General features: G+C 33.8%; 2 protein-coding genes across 2 annotated transcripts in view; both read right to left on the minus strand.

Moving 5' to 3' along the window:
• Positions 1-8598, minus strand: part of stai (stathmin) — a 56626-nt gene extending 48028 nt beyond the window's left edge. The window contains exon 1 of the mRNA XM_073080993.1: positions 8270-8598. Within this exon, the coding sequence (XP_072937094.1) occupies positions 8270-8288 (19 nt within the window). The 5' untranslated portion in view covers positions 8289-8598. The remainder of the gene's footprint in view (positions 1-8269) is intronic.
• Positions 8599-11047: 2449 nt separating this feature from the next.
• Ocrl (Oculocerebrorenal syndrome of Lowe) lies at positions 11048-14163 on the minus strand. The gene has a single exon (XM_073080286.1). It carries the CDS (start codon positions 14057-14059, stop codon positions 11492-11494), a length of 2568 nt encoding a protein of 855 aa, XP_072936387.1. The 5' UTR covers positions 14060-14163; the 3' UTR covers positions 11048-11491.
• Positions 14164-14183: the final 20 nt, after the last annotated feature.

The raw sequence follows: 14183 nt of genomic DNA on the forward strand, positions 1-14183 counted from the left end.
TTCAAGACTCGACTTAACGAATTATTAAAGTTAACCAGTAAAGCTGTTATCTGAACATAATTTGCGTTTGTCTATTGACGTTTCATAATTTATTTCAAGGTTTTTACTTATTTTTAGTCAAACTATTATATGTAAGTTAAGTACCAAAATTATCTATCTTATTTTAAATGTATTGTAATAGCAGTGATCGACACCAAATGACCAAACAAAACTTGCAACCTAGGAAGGAACATCTCTGGCAAGTATAATAATATCTACCTTAAATGACAGATTAGAACATAGCAGTGCAACGACTGCTTCCACGAGCATGGCTGAAATTTAACTACTCGTCGTAGTATCTCTTGCTATAATTATTAAGACTACCTGGACTTTCCTGGAAAAACCCTTTTAATTATCACTTAATTTGCGTTCGTTCGCAGAAATAATGTCTTTATATGGGTAACAAATGGACAATGGTCAATATTTACTTTGCAGGCGTGGGTGAATCGGGTACCTTCCATTGTCATGGTAATGACTGTCTCCCAAAGGGAGGGGTCGGGTCGGTCTGCGCAATGGTTGTTTTACAAACAAATGAATATCCTTTTTGAATCTGACCCCACCGTTTGCGTTCCCATTATGCTATCAAAACAGTGTAACCGCTTCATCGGTTTATCCAAATTTTATATCCACCGCACACACATCCACATATTCATTTTTTATGAACGAAGTATTAAAACGACATCTATAGTAGTATGTCTGGACCAGGGACCTGTATAGATAATCCCAAGTAGGATTGATGATATAGACAAACTACTTGAGACTTGAGAATGCCTCATGTTAGAACGTCTGTTTAACTTATCATTGTTCAAAAATTATTAAATGTCTAAACTCAGTCTTCTTAGCAAAGCACATAACTGTGGATTTTGGTGATAAGAAAGAAACCAAACACAATAATGTAATTTCATTTTAAGAATGTAAGTAATGCGTAGAATACGTCTGACTACACTTTTTAATTTGGGGTTAAATTCATTTCTTACACAATACATTTATATTTCATTCCCTCGGGAGCGGATCGCGCGTTGTCGGCCCCGGGCCTTCTGTTGCGATTTCATCAAATGAACAAAGTTGCGCCTCAAAACGATCCCATTACGCGTCCAGAGAAATTGCATTACCCTATTTGATTGTATTAGGATACCTACAACCTTTACAGAGGATCGAGGAAAATGTAAAGAAGATAAAAATACAGGTAATGTTACATCGTTCACGATTGGGTTTCCACGCCTTTCAGGTAATGACGATCAAGATTTTTGTCTACATTTCAGGCTCGGAACTTTGTGGCGATGAATTTTGTTCAACAACCACTTTAGCAGATACCGCAAGCGCAAACTTAATTAAATATTAAGATGGCGTTCTCATTTACTAAATTGTGTTTCCCAAGACGAAAATTCTAATTTCATTTTTGTTCTATTATATTCATGGAAGCATATTACCAATATGAGAAATATGTAAGTCTGATGTTGATAATGTATCTATGGACTTTCACATTATATGTACTCGTAATATACAACTACAACTTCAACTACAATCCATAACTTTTCCACTTTCACTCGTCATCTAACATTTCTTATAATTTAATTTATTTTATTCTACTAATACCACTACAATAAGTGCCATTTGTGTATATATCACTCTAGAGATGGATGGAAAATAAGATATTATTCAATTATTTTCGAAGGTAACGCTGCGTTAGAAAGTCCAATTGCATATAATACATACGAGTACAAGAATTATTTACTTAAGCTTATCAGGAATATCCCATCCCAAGTCTCTATTGCGATACATAAGAAATATTTAAAATAGTTCCCATTGAGCCGTAACGAATGCAATTCGAGGAGGAAATTATCCATTCAGTTTCCGGATCATTAGCCTGGACTGTGGAGGGAAAGATCCCATTTCTATATTGAAAGCAATTTGATCATAAGTAGTACATGATATGGGTTTTGTACATGTAAGTAGTAACTTTCTCTGATTAAGAAATCTTTAGGAAGTTCATATCCTTCATAGTATAGAAATCTGTCAACATAATCGCCACGTTACGTCTATTGCTTGCTTTAGTTAGGGTCCATTGGCGACGGGCATTTAGTCTTACAACAAACCGCCATCAAATTTAGCATTTCAGCTCGTTAGTGTAAAGATTCATTTAGTGGAAGGATAAGTCAATGATGCGCAGCTATTGCAGTTTAAAGTGGTAGAACCCTCTGTCATTCGACTTCGGTGGCACCACCACCACACCTATTTCTACCCTATAACAGCAGTGTTAAGCGCTGCTGTGTTCTGGTTTGAGGGGTAAGGGATACACGCTTATCCAAGGCATTCTAATTTAGTCCTCAGGGCTAGCAGCACATCTGTGGCCGAACTCAGTTAGGCATCTAATTTTATCTGGGATTACAGATATCCATGAGCGGCAGTAGCCACTTACCATCAGATGGACTGTATGCTCGTCTGCTACCCTTATATTATAAAAAAATGATGACGAAGCGAATGATAGCGAACGAGACGAATGATGAAGCTGACATGGGGTTGGGGAGAGTACATTAACTAACTACATTCGTGTAATACGATATGTTCGTGCAAAGGTTACGAAAATAAATTTAGACTTAAATCGCGGTAAGCTAAAGAGAGCATAAAACATAAACATAAATACTCAAAAACTAAGGACGGACTTGATTCTCAACGAACAGCCAAGTATCGGATGGACTCCTAGTTATCTGGATTCCCTTAGATATTGTGTAGATTGGCGACAGCGACTATTTATTATCATGTAAATGCATGCCCATTTGCTATCAAATAAAAATGGACAGGTAACAATTATAAGATTGTGGAGATTTAAATCAAAAACAAGGTCAAGTTCAACAAAGTGAAACCATTAATAAAACTTCATACCTTCCCACCAATCAGAACAGAGTACTGTTCGCACAAAGACGTTGTAACCGTCGTATTCCGAAAAAGGAAGAGCATTTAAACTTCAAATATAGAACGTTGAGGCGCGGAAGAGATGCGCATGAGTCACCGGCGGATCGTCCTTGCGGCCAACGGTCGTTCACTGTCTTGGGGCATACCTACATTGCAAAAAAGTAATCCTACTTAATACGGTAGACATGCCCACAGCTAAGTGTTAAAACAAGGTCATTTTGTTTATCCTGACGTAAACATTGACGGTTTTTAGTTTGAATGGAAAGGAGACAAGAGCTCACGATCTTTGTTGATATTGACCGCGGATTCGTAGCCGTCTATCATACATACAAATATCATCTGAAATATTGTCTATATATCCAAAGAAATGTTTAAAGAATTAATTAAACCGTCTGTTATTCCCTACATAGACCGTAAAATTTATAGTTACTATAGAATTATAATAGGAGAACCGCATTCAGTTTATAGACCGTCTTGCACAGTTTATTGCTTCCGAGTGCAGATATAAAAGTAGGTAAGTAATTAAAGATTTGCTCGTTAGTAATACTGTAATTATACATTCAATCTGATTGTGTTAGCAATATAACAAAGAGATCTATTGTTATTAGAACTACGCCTCCTACACTAATATAAAGTTTAGTCATATTAGAATTGACTATCAACTCAATTGGAAAATTGCGTTCCAAAATGGATTCAATTTAAATAATATGTAGTGGAGTATATGAGCAATTAGATAATAATCCAATTAACGCATTGAACAGCTTACACAATTTGTGGGAATACAACATCGCGAATAAAGGCTGAACTTACATTGACTACTATCGCCTGCGCGATTGTTTCGTAGGCTATCTTGTCGCTTAAGCTGCTACTACTACTGCTCGGGCGTCGAATTTGTTGTATGAGCAACCGATTAACGGCTCACGTGTTTACTTTTTCAAAAGATCGCTCGTCTACGCGTCTGTATATACGCAAAATGTATCATACCTTCTTGCTTCCACCACTAGGAGTATAGGCATTGATCTATAACTTAAAACGTCATTGAGTATGGGCATCATTCTTCGCAGCTATCTTAGGCGTCACGTTATTGAGGTCAATCTTCCTATTCTCAATCTTGACTTTTCCACCACCCGTCTTATGCATTACCTACTAAATAGTCGCAGAGAAACTTTTAACAGTTGCGTTAACCACTACTTAATCGTTAAATCAACTTGTTGCCTAATAGGCGGTATCCAATGTGCGGTCAGCCTAAATTTGAAAGAAACCGTTGGAGATGAGTGATGCGATGACACACGATTCAAGAACAAATAAACTTTTCGCTAACCGCTGTTATTGAAACTTGTTTAACGGTCGCGACGATGACAAATCCGTCACATACATTTTTAATCTAGTGTCTTATTATATATATCTCGTCAAAAGTTTACGTAGGTATAAGTATTTTTATGATTCACTTTTGTGGCTACAATGTTCACCGACTCAATGCGAGTGATCTTCAAATTTCTCCCATTCGGGAGAGATGTTGATCAGCGATGGGACATAAGAAGGGTTGAAACAAATTAGTTGAAAATTCACAGATAATAGGCCTATCATACACAATTTGATCGTAAACCAAGGATTCGTTATGAGAGAACCTCCTCCTTTTCGAAGTCGGTTATTAGAGAGTCTAAGATTTAGGTATCAATCGTTAGGTCACGGTGACGGTTAGGCCGAAGCTTGGCAAACTTTGATAACGAGTTGCGATGATTTCATCTTAAATAACGGATGGCACAACGGCCATTACAAGGCTTGGGTTTGTTCTCATAAGCTATTTATAAATAAGTACATATTCTACTTTATTTATTACGTAAGTATTTGTTTAGACTTGTACCTATTTTTCTGTACCGTTCACGCAAACGAAACATTTATGTGCCTAATTATTTTTTCTAAATAATTTTGTAGCATAGGTTACCCTTAGGCGGATGTACTTTTTAGTATTAGTAGGATCAAACAGGTAATATCTAGCATGCTAAGATGAATCTCGCCATCGCGAGTAGTTAGTGATCACCTCAAACAAGGCGTAGGCAAGTGAAAGGGCGCTAGTACATTTATGTAACGGTATGTACCGTAGCAACACTCCAAGCTAGAACTTGAACCTAGGCTCAATCTCTAAACGTACTAGCTAGTACAAATGCAAGCAATACAAATTAAATAAAAATATTCTGTCTATGACGAATGTCATGGTCACAAAAGAGTGCTATTTTCTACGCGCGTTCTTTTTTGTCCGTCTGCCTGTTCCGATGAATCTAAGAATTCTTAGAAATTGGTAAAATATTTTAGTGGGAGAAGGGAAGGATGTTGCTTATCATTAATGGAAAAATATCGTCAAAAATTTGAAAATCGTTTAAGGGCCGCGACTCGATAAATATTAGAAATCCTGTTTAAACACTTTAAACCGACAAAGTACCAGATAGGGGGTCTTCTTCAAAATATTTCCATTGGATGTCTATATGGATACAATATAAATTTTGTGTAGATAGTAGTGTGAGGCTAGTAAGGTATCATGTCATCACATTAGTGATCTGGGGCGTGAACAATTCGCCACTCAACTTTGCGATCAGTTGCACATGATTCGATTAATTTTGGCTGCAATTTTCTGCCTACTGCCCACAGTAGTTCGATGAATCATAGTGCTAGATTATCTTACGTTTCACTATCTGTAGATAGATAGAAATATTCACAAACTATGCCTACACAATGAATTATTTTACTAACAGTCCTTTTGACTCTGAGAGTAGGCTCGTGCCTAGTAGTGGGACAGATATGCGTTGACGACATAGCAATTTACGAATAAAATCTATTTTTGATTCTTTATGATAAAATAATTACAGGCCATGTTGGCCGATGTAATTATTTTCTATTTTAAAGCTGAAGTTAGTGTGATAGCCAACTGTTATCTTTCATTTTAATCAATTAAGTAATTAATGGTTTCATGAAACGAAAACCAATTGTTCCATTAACAATTTAATCGCCCCTGTTATAATTGTAATGACTGAATCATGTTCTTTGCTAATAAATCATACATAAAGTTCGATGACACTAGGATATGGGGCACGGCGTTCAAATAAACTGTTTCGATTTATTTTGCTGAAACCGAACAAAGACCGGTATTTTGCCGTTCAATCGATGTTAACAATAGCTTTTGAACTACTGCTTTTATAGGGTTACCATCCTACAGACAAGGTTGCTTTCCTGTGTAGGTGATCTCGTTTTTTACCCCTTTGAAGGGCGTGTGACTATCTGATTAGTGTAAATAAATCAGTGTTTACGTTCCAAATCCATAAGCAGTGGTATAGTATGGGATAGCGTCATCGTCTTCCTAATATAATACCCTTATTCTGCTTATGCTGAGTAGAGAGTCCAGAATAAAAATTCCCTAAAATTATTAACGTAAATAAAAACCGGTACTCACTCAAATAAAAAAAAAGAACTTCTCGCTATGCTAAGGGGTCTCCCCAGAGAGTCCAAAGTAAATTGGGGCACTTTTTATTGTTCAAATAAAAACCAATTAATATAATACATAATAAAAAACCGGCACATAGTCCACTAATAAGGCAGGGATAATGTTCGATTTTTCTTTTTATCCGGGATTAGAAAATAGGCAACAGCTAATATACAATTTAGGAAACATTTTTACTTTGGAAATGTGTACAAGTGTGTATGATTATTATTTATTAAAAGGTTTACATTAAATTACACGAAACCTTTTGTTACTTGTATAATAATAAAGTACGATAAATACTAGGGCTGTACAATTTAACCGGCCAAGCCGGCTAAAAAAGTTAGCTAAATTAATTAGCTAGCTAACCGATAGGCTTAGCTTATTTAACCGGTTAACTTAATTAGCTCAGCTAATTAGCTAACGGCTAACCGGCTAATTTTTTTTTCAGCTATTCAATTATTCCTTTTCTATAGAAAGGTTCAAAAAATAATATTAAGGCTCTTTTTTTTTGTTTAAAGAAACGATAGTCGCGAAATTTACTTATTTAATATTTTATCAATAATTTAAATAATTATGTTTACTAAAAATAATTATGTGAGTATAAATAATAGTTTTTAGAAAATAATATAATTGAAAATGATAGTCTTTGATAAATACTACAGCAAATTATTACCATAAAATTCGTTTTAATACAAGATTTAAATTGCGCGCGTTTTTTGATTTTTTTTAATGGTGACGTTAATTTGTACAGTAGTTCGTTTTTTAGCCGATGTTGGTGCGCTGTTATAATTTTCTAGTAGTTATCATATGTGATATTCCAAAGCCGGCGATGCATTGGCGACTCCTCTGGTGTTGCAAATATCCATAGGCGACGGTGACTGCTTTCCATCAGGTAGCCCGTCTGCCTTATCGTTAGGTTAAATATAAAAAAAAAATAAAAAAAAAAAATGTGACACAAATTTCATATTTTTGATATTTCTCATACAATTGAAGATATATATCTCATACAACTGAAAATCACAATTCAACATAATTATTTAAATTATTGATAAAATATTAAATAAGTAAATTTCGCGACTATCGTTTCTTTAAACAAAAAAAAGAGCCTTAATATTATTTTTTGAACCTTTCTATAGAAAAGGAATCAGTGAATAGCTGAAAAAAAAATTAGCCGGTTAGCCGTTAGCTAATTAGCTGAGCTAATTAAGTTAACCGGTTAAATTAGCTAAGCCTATCGGTTAGCTAGCTAATTAATTTAGCTAACTTTTTTAGCCGGCTTGGCCGGTTAAATTGTACAGCCCTAATAAATACTTAATGTTTTGGTTGTAATCAAATCTTGTTAACATATGTATAAAACGATAGATAGTATAATATTATATACTTCATACCTGCCGTAATATCACGTTCGTTATGTCGTAGTTTCAGCACCCTTATACCATTTATAATAATTATCGAAATAAGAAAAACTTATGTCCATAATTATGATAGGTAGGTAATATTTTTTTATAAAGATTTTTGATATCGTTATCATAGTGTTGAATTCTAAAATCATATAATAACATCCTATTCCTCTCTAATTAAATTAGTATTTATGAAATAAAAAGAAATACCAATACCTATTTAACATAATTTTTCGATAATGTGCCTGCGCATTTAATCTGGTCTTTGGTTAAAAATTATAACATGTTTTCTTATAATATGTTTTTTTATAATAATAGAATAGCCTCGTAAGTTGAAAGAAATTAATATACCTACTTGCACAAAAAAAGAAAATCTACCGGTTTCAGTCGTAGAGAGTTAGAAATAAATATATCAAAAAATATGTCAATATTCTTTACTCACATTTGGTTTCAACTTCCATGGCTTCGCGATTTGATTGCACCGGGAACAAAGAACTGCAATTGCTTTTCAACTATGATTTCGATTACGAATCAATTTTAATATAATTGCCTTCACGCGTCCGCCGAACACAAACTTCCAACGGAATGTATTAAGATTTTTAAACGCGACGACTTTTTAACTTCTCTCTTTATACCGTTGTATCGGTTACGAATTCAATTTGAAACAAAATAAACAGGATGTGAAGTGAAGCACTAGAATCGTTGAAAACTATGTTTCAGAAAAAAATAACTTCTCTCAGCGTTGTAATTGACACAACGGCTGAAACAGGATTGTGATTGGACAAAATTAAATCTCCCGCTGTTTTCGTTCAATAGAATCGACCTGTTATCCATGATCGAGGATACTACGTTCCGTACTCATCCAAAACTGTACGTGATAAATCATTTTAAGGAGCCAAAACCGAAGTTACTTCTCGAATAAAATTTAAAACCAAAAATTCCATAATATTAATCGTTTTTAAGTAGATTACAACGATCAAATTATTTTCAATTTATAAAAATAAACATCCCTTTTAAGATACTACTGCCATCTGTTATCATTACCTGAAAACCGATTGTAAGTACGAAGGATAAACCATCGAGAATAGAGTTGTGATAAAAAAAAACGAGCATGGCGGCAAATTTTGAATTTGAAGAATTACTGAGTTCAGAGCTATCCACTTTAAAAAATAACATTATCAGATACGTACTCCGACATTTTTTTTAATTATTATATGTTAATTGTAATAAACAATGATTAGTTATTTTTCTTATAAACTTTATCAAAATAATTAAAATTTAATCACAGGTCAGTGTGTTATATCACACTTATTCACACAATTTTGCTTCGAATGGGACAATTTAATATTTGGGATTGTCAACCCATCTTTATTGTGTTATTTATTTTAATATTTGTATTTGCTTATATGTGTTTATCTTTTTAGCTTATCTCTATTTATTAGATATTTTAATATTAATCAATAAGCATAGGCCATTTATGAATAATTTGGTCGGTTAGTACTTAGTAAACGAGGGTATAGAAATAACATAGCAATCATCCTTAAAACCAAATATTTTAATAAATTAACAATAAATAATATTTCACAATGTTATGCATATAGCAAACAACATTAATTCCACTGCGTTGAAATGCATATCAAAAGTATACAACAATCAAAAGTGAAATCTAAATGAATACATTACACACTAAATTCGTTGCATCATAACCTGTCCGTCCGTAGATACATGCTCGTGTCCGCAAAGTGGTTTATTAATATGTAGATATCATCCTATCACAAAATGGAATTAATATCCTTTAATCCACTCGATTACAATACAAGTAATACAATTTAATAACAATAATACTAACTATGCAGAGTCTCTGGATCTGTTAAAGTATATAACACAATCCATGATATAAATTGCATATTTTTTATAAAAGTCTATTAAGAACACTTTGTACTACCATCTGAAAGACGGACAGGCCTAATGGTAAAAGCTACAATCATATATATGGACACATACCTTCTAGTTATATCTCCAGATATAAATATTACACCACAACATTACGTAACTAAACATACTACAGTCAAGGTCAATATTATTAAAGGTTTAAAGTGATGTTACGAGGATCACATATACAAATTGATAACTATAAAGTAAGAAGTATAAAACTATAGAAAATATTTTATATTTTGTTGGCCACGTGTAAAGGTATTCGTTGAATTTTTCGATTGGTAAATATAAATTAAAATAATTACTTACATAAAATATGAAACATTATAGTTTAAAACATAAAATGCATAAGTACATAATAGATTAATAAGTTAATGTTTTTCTCGTTGACTCAAATGGAGGAATTAAAAACCAATAAAAATTAATCAATATCATATTTCACAACATGAGTTCTTTCTCTGAAGAATTTACTGATATAACAGAATTATAATTCACAGAATTTATACTTAGAATTTTACTAGTACAATACATTGCATCTCATAAATATTTAACTACTTTTGATTAGGGACATAATATATAGGCCCAATACATTAACTTTTTTTTCATATATTAATATTAATATGTGACATGGTTATGGTGGCACATATAAATTACAAATATAAATAATTAATAATGTATATTGCATAAATGCCTGGATAAACAGGATAAATGACATACATATTTCTCGCCAATTAATATTAAGTGATGTAAAATATTTATAAATCGCTTTACACTCTAATACAAAAAAAATAAACTAAAGATAAAAACAGTGTGGCTGACTATTTTTTTTTTTTTAAGGAAGCTTCCTTTATACATATATCAGAAGTTTGAATATGAATTACAAACACATTATAGTCTTGGTTTGAAATACAAATATATAAATAGCAGTTACACATTTATTTTATGTCCATTGACGGATAACATTTTATACAAATATATTGTAATTATTAAAACAATATGGCTAACATTATTAATAATTGTAATATGGAAACCTAATTACCACTTACATACATAAATTGTCAACAATTGTATCACTTCACATTTCTATGGCTACTTGTGTAACACAATTTGGACTTCAGTAAAACTATTACAACAATATTCCTTTGGTAAAATACTTGCAAAAAATCAGAACAAGAAATACATTTTGTTACGCTTGAATAGTCATGGGAAAATTATTTTGTAATGTTGGTTAAGAAACATTTGTGTTTGCTAAATGCTCATCTCAAACGCATACTTTTTATAACTGTTTGTGAAAGTTAAAATTGGGCAAGAATAAATGCTTAATGTTAAAGTTTAAGTGCAGATATCCATAGTTATTAACATTATTTACCAAAACTGTTGTTGGGTCTGAATGGTATTTGATGTAATACCCAAGCTCTAAACACCGAAAAGGATTTTCCCACTAAATAAAAATGTTACAAGAAGTGGCTATTATGAATGTCTTGACCTATTTGCTGTTTTTATTTTAATAAAAACTTAATCATGTCTTCATTCCTTCTTTTAATTTCTATAATGTTTCTATATCACAAAACTTGTATCTCTTGATCTGTAAATTAAAATAAAAAACATAATGAGATTAATTTAAGGCTGATTATCGAAATATGCATGATAATTATAAATAAATTAGTATCTAAAAATACTAATGGAAAAGTTGAGTATTAAAAGTAGTTATTTACAAAAGTTAGTACAATTATCTAGAAAATATTAAGTCACTGTGATCATTTACTAAGAAATGGTATACAAATTGGGCCTTCTTTTTATCAATAACTTGCTTATTGATTCTGGATTGGGGCTCCTGCATGAGGTTTGGATTGTCTCGTAAAAATATGGCTCCAAACAATGTTGATAATGTTTTGGCATCCAAGCCATTTTCAGCACAATGTTGAAGAGCTTCTTGCAAGAATTCACATAGGTACAAGAAAACATTCTTCCTAAACTCCGGCAACTCCATCACTATCTGCTTGCATTGTAGATAGTTTGCAGATGCTCTCAAGCAAACAGATTGAAGGTTATATGGGATGATCGGGTCTACAGTACTTTCAAGTAATAGCAATAATGCTTCTGCCACTGAATGTATTGATCCAGGAATGGGGTCTATGGAGCCAGTGTCCAGCCAATCTCTAATCTGCAGCACTTCAGAGTGTAGGCCTGGCTGTTCAAAAAGGTTTGGTTCCTTCAGACCATGTAAATAAATATGATCAACTAAAAACCAAATTTCCTTTGGAATAGAGTAGGTTGACTGATTAGAAACACATTGATCTCTTTTATTTTCCAATTCAATTAGTTTTCCAACAGGCACTTCTCTTATTGGCATATTAAGGTTGACCAGCACCTCAATAGAGCATCCGAAACAACTTCTTTCATAAGTTCCATTCACAGTTATAAATATATCTTTCCCACCATACAAATGCAACACTAAAATGTCATACAATTTATCTGTTCCTGAGTTCATCTTGCACGCTGAAGTTTTATTTATGAGAACTTTCAGCTGAATTTCACATGTCTCATCGGCACAGATACATTTTTTATACGGTTCAACTATAAGCCACTCCTTGCAAAAGTTGGCTTCATCCAACTTCTTGATGAATTCAAACTCTACAGGTAATTTCCCAATATTCTTTATCGTGATGGTTCTGACTTGTAACTCCAAGTATCTGACAGTACCAAAATCAATTTCTGTAACGTCAACCTTCACTTGTGGTATTAGTTCGTTTTCCAACTTGTCCAATTGTTTAATGACTTCCTCATATACCTTCCTGTATTTTTCCTCATCAATTATTTTGATGGAAGAGCTAAATATAGCTGACACCGGTTTGTGGTCACTGATATTCAACTTAGGATGGCTTCTGTAAGCTAACTGTGTTATATGCTCTCCTTTCCAAAATATTCTATCACACCACGCTGGAGCTCTGTGTTTTTCACTGGAATCCCAGTTGTCACTTCCAGCATCATATTTATATGTAGGTTTAAAGTCAATTGTGCCTTCCATGTATCCAGCAAACACATGATTGTTTTTGTGTTGTTGCTTTAACTGATCCCACTCTAAGACAGGTGCAAAATTGTTATCATCAACCAGCTTCTTAACAGTTTGTGGATCCAGTTCAGTTATCCGGTAATTCAAATCCCCAAGCCAGTAGATATGATCATGGTCTTTGATCGCCTTTGGTTGCTGATTAGGTTGAATGAATCTTGTTCTGTTACATATATCTCTAAAGTCCTGGTTTCTTCTCTCGTATTCTTCAACATGGGCAGCTAAATGTGAGTTTACGAAGCATAAAGATGTGTTGTGAAGATCAAATCTTATAGAGACTCCGCCTTTGTTTCCCATTTTACCCATGATCCCAGTACCAACTGTATCGCAGAGAATGTTGCGTACATGTGAAAAGTGTTTCTCCTTAATCAGAACAATAAGCATCATGCCAACCAGTCTCACTCTCTCAACTTTAACATACTTAGCCCTCGGGTCCACATGTGCCACCACAGTATTATACCACTCGTCCTCTCTGAATGTTTGGTCAAACAGAAAGGTTTCTTTGGATAAATCCAGTTCTTGGAAGCCAACAGCATATATGTCAGGAGGTTCCTTATCTACATTTAGCCACCCTTTGAGTGGAATCACAGGTGATTTGTCATTAACATTCCATGTCCCACAGAAAATTGTAAATCTTTTAGTAAATGTATAATCAAATTCCTTATCACTCATCTTTCGCTTGATAAGGCTCTCCCTGATGGCCACTGGGGCGGAACTCAAAGTGTGGGCAACCCCACTTCTCGGTAACACCATAGTTTGGGTCAGTATGTCATCTTCATTTTTGTTATTATTGTATTTCTTTAGCCACACAAACTCTGGTTGAGTAGGCATCTTGTTCACAGCTTCTATACCCCGGAACAGGTCGTCGACGAAGTTGTCCACTCGCGGCGTCATTTGTATTTCAAACTTAAACTTATTATTACGAGATTGAAGATTCAGGTACAAAATTGCTTCCGGGTCCGACGGCTTGTTGTCGATTTCACATTTAAAAGTGTTGTCGATGGGAAGTACTATTTCTATCGATAGATCGGTGAAGGACTTCGGTGGGTAGCATGACGAGAACAAACAGAATACGCCCTTCTCGTCGCCGTACTCTACGATGGCCAAGAGCCTATCTTTTTTCACCCATTGCGGATGGAGTACTTTAGCGTCGCACAGGAATGCCGTAACTCGCTCGCTCGACAGGAACTTTTCCTGTACCACTGCTTGTATCTCGTCGTGATTCATTTTGATTCATAAACTTAATTAAACTCCAATACAACAACTCTGACATAATTTCTACATCATCTACAAATTAAAAATTCTTTGACGTCTGCCGTCCAATATCAAGTTGACGTTAATTACCATTTCG

Source organism: Epargyreus clarus, unplaced genomic scaffold, assembly GCF_041222505.1.
Source record: "Epargyreus clarus isolate Ecla_fem2 unplaced genomic scaffold, WU_Ecla_fem_2.2 ptg000015l, whole genome shotgun sequence".
NCBI lineage: Eukaryota > Metazoa > Arthropoda > Insecta > Lepidoptera > Hesperiidae > Epargyreus > Epargyreus clarus.